The sequence below is a fragment of the Morone saxatilis genome, unplaced genomic scaffold (genome assembly GCF_004916995.1).
Source record: "Morone saxatilis isolate NCDOM2014 unplaced genomic scaffold, NCSU_SB_2.0 Contig21, whole genome shotgun sequence".
NCBI lineage: Eukaryota > Metazoa > Chordata > Actinopteri > Moronidae > Morone > Morone saxatilis.
The window spans coordinates 11,621,730-11,630,677 of NW_023339774.1; the positions used below are offsets into that span (position 1 = coordinate 11,621,730).

General features: G+C 40.5%; 1 protein-coding gene across 1 annotated transcript in view; it reads left to right on the top strand.

Annotated features, from left to right (window-relative positions):
* Positions 1-3,470: 3,470 nt before the first annotated feature.
* The window catches only part of rnf34b (ring finger protein 34b), an 18,080-nt gene continuing 12,602 nt past the window's right edge, over positions 3,471-8,948 (top strand). Inside the window, exon 1 of the mRNA XM_035667653.1 lies at positions 3,471-3,594. Within this exon, the coding sequence (XP_035523546.1) occupies positions 3,589-3,594 (6 nt within the window). The 5' untranslated portion in view covers positions 3,471-3,588. The remainder of the gene's footprint in view (positions 3,595-8,948) is intronic.

An 8,948-nucleotide genomic window follows, 5' to 3' on the forward strand; every position in this document is an offset into this window, starting at 1 on the left:
TTTCTCCTACACGCTTGGAAGACGAGCAGTAGCCTATTTAGTTGGTTGCAATCTGCTGCTTCACTGCTAGATTCCACTGAGTAAAACACAGTAGTCCTTTAAGTGTTTGAATAACTGATTGAAATCCTCTGGTTCCAGCTTCCCAAATGTGAAGATTTGCTGCTCAATCTGAGTTTAAGACAGGTACATACAAGTTGATTTGGGGATATTTACAGCTAATATCATGTGAAAATGGGAAGCCTCCAGGTCATAGTCACTGAGAGTGGATTTTTCCGAGAAGTTGGAGACATCTTGTGTCCACTAGTCAAACGTTTGATGAACAATGTTTGTATATTCAAAGATTCTGGACTTTCCGAAGAAGAAGGAAAAGCAGCTGTAATTAAGGATGTTTAACAAAGTAATTGCATCAGTCAGTCTTTTTATAGGTCATAAAATGGATGTTAATTGTTTGTTGTTAAAAGGCCATTGATGTACAAGGTTTCATTTTCCTGTGAAGCCTGAGAGGAAACTGAAACTGTGACTACGTGGCTGAATATGTGCAGGAAATAAAATAAAAGAAAGATCACGTGACAGTAAACAGAGTATGACTGGGGGGAGACATTAACGGGATCTGTGGTGTTAGTTCTGTTTCATTGGACAGATGTTTATTTTCCCTGTTTAGATAATGTGTCTTTTCCCACTGGCCTTGTTCCTTTTGTTGCTCACTTCACATCTGGAGTGTCTCTGCCAGTTCTCTTCTAATCACACTCACTGATAGGATTGTTGCACCACTCTGTGAACGCCTTATCTAGAATCAGCAATCACATTCAAAGTCACTCATGTCACCTTTTGGCCACTCTGACTTAATTCTGAGTAGACTGGCACTGATTCTCAGACTCCAGAACCTCTGAAAATGGAGATCATAGAAGGTATTCAAACCTTTTGTTCTTGTATTAACTCATAGACATGCTTGCAGTGGTGGAAGGTAACTAAATACATATTTACATATTTACCCAAGTTCTGTATTTAAGGACAAATTTGAGGTACTTTACTTGAGCATTTTCATTTTAGGCTTTATACTTCTATTCCACTTTTCTGAGGCAAATATTGTACTTTTTACTCCACTTCATTTGTCTGACAGCTTTTCAGATTACAATTTTTCATACCTTTCCCATCTAGTGACACACATACCACACATGGTATCTCCAAAAAAAAAAAAGATTTTTTTCTGATAAACTAAAGAATTAAGTGTTATGGGTTGAGAATATTCTCCTACTTCTTAAGCTAAATAAACTATTCAAAACCCCTCTTACATTAGCTGGAAAATACATCATCACAATGCTGAAATTGCTTTTTTTTTTTAGATATGAGGTTCTCACAGGACAGCTACACTACAAACATATGATAGATGATCTTAAAGAATATGATGCGTTGCTGTAGATCAAACTACTCAACAGTGTATAATGTAGTTCAACCTTAAACATCTGCAGCAGTAAAATGCAACATACACTTTAATACAGCAGTAATATTAATCCAAAAACATCATATATCATAGTAAAACACTGACAGAGACCATTTTATTGCACAATGAGTACTTTAATTCTGCTGATAATACTTATATACTTGGTACACAGTGCTTCTTCCACCACTGTAAACCTGGTCACACAGACACCTAATGTTTCAGTATTCAGTTTTAGGGTTATAATTAAGCATGTGGTGCACAGTTTAAGCTCGATGCAGTGTCCTCCAAAGAGTCAAAAACAGTATGTGTGTGTGTGCACCCTCTGTTTTTAAAGGTATATGACAATGAGCTCACACTTTACTGGCATCCTCACAACCAAACTACGACAGCTAGAGAGAACAATGTGATCATTTTGTATTTGTCAGTTTGTAAGTCCAATAATGATGATAATAATAATATAATTTTAAGTTTATATAGACATTCACTGTCAAATGGGGTCAATCTGTAAGCTTGATTAAAGGGAAGGAAAAGGGTCAAGTTAAATGTTTGATTCACCCAAATAACAAAATGTCATTTGGTCCTGTCAGCATAAAAAATTCCATTAAAAAGAATCACTAAAATAACCTTTGAGAAACAGTGTCCCAGTTACTGTAGATAATCTACTGACAGTTTTCATTGGCTCTACTCTCTACTAAAGAAATAGTCCCTATGAAAACTGTCAACGGGTGAGCTCTGTGGATTATCCAGAGAAATGTTTCTGGAAAAAGAGATGTTGCTGCTGATTTTTTTTCAATGTTTCAAGTTTTTAGCACCACAAACATAATTAAATTCACCTTCATTGTATTTAGGAGGCAGAAATCCCAGAAACTGATTTAAAACCAAGGTATTAGTATTACCACTAGAGGTAGGTGAAAAGATATGTTGCAATTTGGATGAACTGACCCTTTAAATTAAAGTCACAGCTACATAAACCCCACTGCTAATCTGTCTTCATCAATCACACGTGAGGAAGAGTTGGCAGTCTTCCATCCTCCGATAAAACTTTGAAGTTTTAACGCTGTGGAAGAATATTCAGGCCAAATCCAAAGCTCTTAAGTGTGTCACTGGTGGCCCGCAGCCCTCCACAGATCTTTTAATGTGGTTGTGTGAAGTAAAATCAACATAGTAGGGTCACTGTTTGATGTACTGGAAATGGCAGAGAATTTAAAGAGACTCGGGCAGCAGCATTATACTGTACTTGCATCATTCTGATTCCTCTGCACCTTTTGTCCCTTTGCACTGCAACAGCTGCATAACTTATATGTAATGTATGATTTATGCTGCCTTGTAACAGTAATAACATATCGAGCGGCAGGAGCAGCTTTCCTCCCCTGGGGCTCACTTATGTCTGAATGATAATAATGATGTGGCAGCGCTATCTGCTGCCCCCTGTGGGCTCACAGCGGTACTGGCGACAATGGAAGAAAACCCCTCTAATCTCTTTACTGCAGACAGCAAGGCTTGTGCGTGTGTGTGTGTGTGCAGCCACGGGCTTGCACACATGCACCCACACAGGCTAAATATGGCGGTAAATAAGATTGTAGACGCATTTAGTTTTGGTACCAAACAGAAATAACACTGCATTTGCCGGCGCAGAGGATAATCTTGGTTTTACCTCCTCTGATTGAAGAAAGGCCATGAAAAAATGTAAATCCTCAAAAAAAAACATTTATTTTGCTTTTCACTCCATAGTGCAGAATATTTTGGTGATATAAAATAAACCCCAAAAAATAACAATTACATATTTTTTCACGCTTATTATAACACACAACTGCCTTAAACTGAAAAAAAAGCTAATTTACTAATTTACTAGGATAAACCGAAGCTGTGAAAATAGCATCATGCGTCGCTCGGACTCATACACATGCGTCTTTACGCACGGCAAAGAACGCCCACTCCGGCGACGCGTTAAGGCGGATTGGCTGCTAAAGATACCAGCGGCTGTGTGCGCTCTGTGGTTGGCTGCGGCACTCTTGGCCATTACGTTATGCTTACTCCACACACACAGGCAGCTGGAGAGAGGGAAGACGTAATGGTTTGATTCCCTGTGCACTTGCAATGGTCGTCGTCCTGACATTACTCGGCAGATTCCTCGAACGGGAGGTGCAATGAAGGTATGTGGTCGAGCTGCAGCTTCGTTTGTGATTTGGATTCACTTGCGGATGCACATTTCTTGTGATTCACGCGCGATGCTGCACCGAGGTGCAGGGAATACCTTCATCCTAATGTCAATTAAATGTGTTTGTGTGCACTTAGATGTAATCACATCAACAGGCTCGCGTTTAAATGCAGCATCCACTGCTTGATTTGAACTTGTCATCACATATCTCCTCCCCGCTGCCCTTCCAGCTCTCTCATTTAGATTTTTTTTTTATTTAATTTTCCTGGCGAGCTTGCAAGCCCTTGCAAATGCTTTTTTCCTGCATCTCCAGTCGTCCAAATAAACAGTAGGTACAGTGTGCAGCCTTGTAATGAGCCCGCTTTGACCCCAGTGTGATAGTTCAGTGGAATAAAGCCGCTGGAGCGACGTCCATTCATCGTCAGGCTCTAATCCGCTCTAATGAGATAGAGACTGCGGTCAGTGAGTGAGTGCGGGGATGTTTGGGGGACGTCTCGGTGTTCAGTGGGAGAGATTCACCTCTCAGGTCCGAGCTGTGTCAGGAGTCTCCTTCCGCTCCGAGTGTGTGTGTGCTGTAGCAGCAGAGACAGGCTGCAGCACAGGGGAGGAAAGGTGATGATGCTGTCTGGCAGCTCGAGCTCAGGACTGATCAGGATGAAGATGATGACGATGATGTCATTGGTGCTCTGGTGGCGGCAGGTTTGAAGGATATGCTCCTGTGTTTGAAGCAGCTGATGCTTTTTATTTAAAGCTGGCTGCATGCATCAGTGAGGACTTTAATAGGTGGGTTTCCTCATTATGCAACTGAGTACATTTGCTTCCTAGAACTGTTACTATACTTTGATACCCTTTTACTCGGCTACATGTCATAGTACAATGCTGTGATGTGTGTGCCAGGACGGAGGGTTACCCCAAGCTTGCAGCTGCAAGCTAAATAGGCTTCTGAGCTTTGGCTGGTCAGGTGTTTTCATATCTAAATATCACAAAATGTGTGCAGACATGGGAGGAAAAAGTTTATTGAGGCCCATGAAAGTGTTGCTGGTCTTTTATTTTGTTCAAATAAGTGACTTTCAGCAAATCCCATTCTCAAATGTACACAGTATGTTTAGAAGTAAAGCTACCTCCCTGTGTAGGTTTTAATTCAGCATTGGGCATTCTGTTATTTAGTATTCAGGCTTTCATAAACGCATAATGTGTGTAGGTTTTTATATTACTGTGTTTCTTCGAAATACTAAAAGAAAACATCTGTTAGCTGACTACTTTATCTCATTTAGCTACTGAGAAAACTTCCTCCAGTACAATGCATGAAAATTTCAATATTTGTATTGCTGCAGTTACTGTTTTCTTTGACTCAAAACCTACAAGGCGCTCATAAAATATACATGCCAGCGATATATGAAGCATTAATAGTTACTACAGTGTTTTGCAGGTTAAGGCCGTGATGAGATGGATGATTTTCTGCTGCTCACACTCAACAAAAGGCAGCTTCGATTCACACAATATAACACAATATAACAGCAACAGCAACAATAATGGAACACTTGAAGGACACATTCTTCACAACTGATATATTGTCTTGTGTCAGTGTTTGTAGGCAGTAGGTCAAGCATTTGAATACTGTTTGTCACAGTATTGTTGATTCTTGGTGGAAAGCAGAGTTAATATTCCTAAGGCACATCATCACTCGCTGTGTCCCAGCAATGTTTTATTGACTAATCTGGTTTAAATTGAAAAGCGGCTTTTCTGCCCCTGTGGAACGGACGGCTGTAAGCATACATATCAAATCGGGAAATCCTATTTTTATTTTTATATATACTTTTCATTCAAAATCCTCCAAAATCTACCTTTTCTTTTCCCCAACACAAACTGTACATCGTGGATGCAAATGCTCCCAAATCTCTGATGAAATTCTAAGATGTAGCAGTGATGTAGTGGATCCTGATTATTCCAGATGAGACTAAACTTACTTAGGGCGAGACCTAAAGTAGATGAAGTCTAAAGCTATAAATAGACTCCAGGGGCCACAGCAGATTTGTGGTGATGGTTTTAAAACAGTCCAGCCATGTTTTGATATTGCAGGACAGTCTCAGCAGGGGTCTATATCTCTTTATATTGCTGCACCAAAAGTATTCCTCAGGCTAAATCCTCCTCCAGTCTTCCTCTGACTTTGGACTGTGTAAATCCACAAATCCAAACATAGCAGCTTGAGTTTAATGTGCATATCTCTTTAGACGCTTGTCACATTTGACATCTGACATCTGCGGGCTCCGGCAGACATCACTAAATCGTTCACATCTATGTTGGCTAATTTAGATGGAATATTTACGTTTATCATTTTTGCACAAATAAGGAGAGACAGTTATGAATTAGTTTTATTTTCAGCAGCAACATTGCTCCCCGGTCTCAGCAGTGAGGCAGCGGAATTCACTTCTCACAGTATGAGTGACATTTCCAGTTGATGCCAGAGAATAAAAAAGGGGAAAGATTCAGCTGAGAGAAAGAGGAAATGAAATGTGAGAGAGAGACAGTGGATGATGGAAAGATAGTAAATGATGACTATAGAATCCATGAAAGTGCACAGTTGTTTACATTAAAAACCCTTATATTACTGTTTGTATATTGCTGACTATAACATGCTTACGAATGCATAGAGTAGGGATGGGCAATATGGCGATGTATAGCATGAGATGATCAGACATTTTGTTACACTGTTCATACTTATATCACTTTTTCTGTAATCGAACATAGAGGACAGTGTCACAAATCAATGAGGAGGAGGACTGCTTTATGGCAATACCGGATTTACTACTACCAAAAACATTCCCATCTATAAACTGCTTCTCAATTACATATCCTTAAAAAAATATTGTTTCACCATAGACTGTGTATCCCTATCATGACATGAAATTACATTCACCCTGATAGAGATTATGTCCATATCATCCACCCCCAGTATAGACTAATGCTTAAAGGGGTACTCCAGAAATGTAGTACTGAACTTCCATCAAGCTGGGAGACAAGAGAAACACAGATTTGAAAAAGAACGATAAAAATCAAAGCAGCAGAAGTTACACTGACTCCCTAGTATGGGGGGATAAATGGATCCTACATTTCCCATAATGCAACTTAATAGTGTCTTTCATCCAACATCCTAAATGCCTGTCTCCAGTTTGTAATGCAGGCTTTTTCTTTGAGGCCAAAATAACTGTAACGACATCATCAGGGGTTATTTTTCAGACTCTTCCAGAGCCACAAAATACAGGATACCACTGTTTTCACCGGTTGTGTCGTACTTTTTATGGTGACCAAACTGAAATCAGCGGTGCACCTTTTAAATTTGAAACTACTTAATACTTAAATGCTGTAATCACATCGTCGATTTTCTCGGGATGTGTTTATGATTGTCGTTTCAGCAGCAGAACTCTATGAAAAGTCACTGGATGTTGTTCGAAGGAAGGTAAGGAGTTGTTAAACACTCCAGTCTACACATGACCCATTTACGCTCCATATAGGCTCCCAAATGGTTACACTTCGGGTTGTTTTCTTTTTTAGTTTTTCATATTTGATCATCAAAATCAGATTTTATGAGGTCAGATAGCTGTTAGTCCACACCAGGTCTGTACATTGCTGATTTCCCCCCCCCTCCCTTTTGGGTTTTTCTATTTAAATCTGTGCCTCAGTTACTTTTCTGCTGCTTTCCCCCTCCCCAGTGTTTGTTTGGGTGCACACTGGAGCTGGATTGTTTGCTGACGCTATTTGATGTTAAAGATCCAGCACCAGTGTGAGAAATATCTCAATTCTTTGGCCCAGACCTGACGCTCAAAGTGTCCGAAGGCAACTGCAATGACGGAAATACATTATTGCAATATAGTGTTCCCGGAGGTATAGCTTAAATGATGAAGCTGTAGAGGAAATACAAATGTACAAGTAAAAACAATGCACTACATGCGTTGTTTGCTCTTGTCACTTGTTTGTTCGGGACTCCCTGCCTGCAGAGCTTACAGTGTGCTAATTGAAGTGACAGAGGGAACTCGTGCTGCTGGCTCAAAGCCAGATAAGACTGATTTCATGGCCAGACTGCGGCGGCTCCTCATCCTGGAGAATGCAGTAATTATTCCTTTTAGTGGCTTCACTCCCATGTGAGAGAGGCTGGATCTAACCTGGGATACTTTTTAGCAGCTGAACATCAGGTCAAGTTTATGCCAGAGGCGAATAATTCAAGTTGTTATGCATTGTGGGTTTTATTGTGCATATAAAACCAGAGGACTATATCATGATGAAGTGAACTACTTGTGGTGGATTTAATGGAGGGATAAAATAACATATCACAAAAAATACACAAAATATTAGTGCTGAAACACATCAGTTTACATAAAATACATTGATTAAACATAGGAATAATGCCAAGTTTCTCAAATTTGAGGATTTGCTGATTTTCTGTCTTTTGATATCACTCTAAATTGCATATTTTGGAGTTTTGGAGTGTTGGCCAGACAAAACAATGCACCATGGGCTTCGGGTGTAATGGTGATCATCTGTCAAACACACCATCCAAACATTTCCAGTTTAATGATCATGTTTAACCTTTAAAAATCCATCCTGATCGTCTCAGTGCAGCAGGAGCAGACCTTTCCTCCCTCTCGCCGTGACTCCACATATAGTGCCTTGTTCCTCAGATTACATAACGAATCCCTAAGCAGATGGGTGAGGTCAGATCACAGGGTGTTTGTGACAAGCCGGAGTAGAGAGCTGCCTTAAGGAGAGATGTGGCGGGACCCTGTGAATTCCATTGTTTTCCGCATAGAGCCGGGAACCACAGAGGGCTTACATTATGCTCATGTCAGCTATTGATTCTGCAGGCTGGGGAACAACAGAAGACATATTCTCTCCTCGCTGTCCTCCCCCCTCCCTCCTCTCCTCATCAGTATGCTCCAAGGAGCCGTGGCTCCCATCACGCCATCTTTGCTCCCTGTCTCTGGCCCGTCTTGTGGTCAGCAAACACATCTGCCTGCCTCTTGTGTGGATGTTCACTTTAACCTTAACAGGATGAGTAAAGTTTAGGTTTGCACGTTTCCTCAGGACATACAGAGGCAACATAGCATCCACCTGGTCCCATTTGACCCTCGTGCGATATTTGTTGTGTCACGTCCTCTGTTTTCCACGGGGCTAATTTGTTTATGAAATTGTACAAAATAATGCAGCGAGTGAGAAATTTAACCCGCAGCTGTCTGTGTAGATTGTCATTAAAAGGAGCTTTTAGAGTCTACTTCTGTCTAATTATGTCTAACCTCAAAGACGACAGAGCACTCTCAATAATGTGCTGCCTAGTGTGTCTCTCTCTCTCTCTCT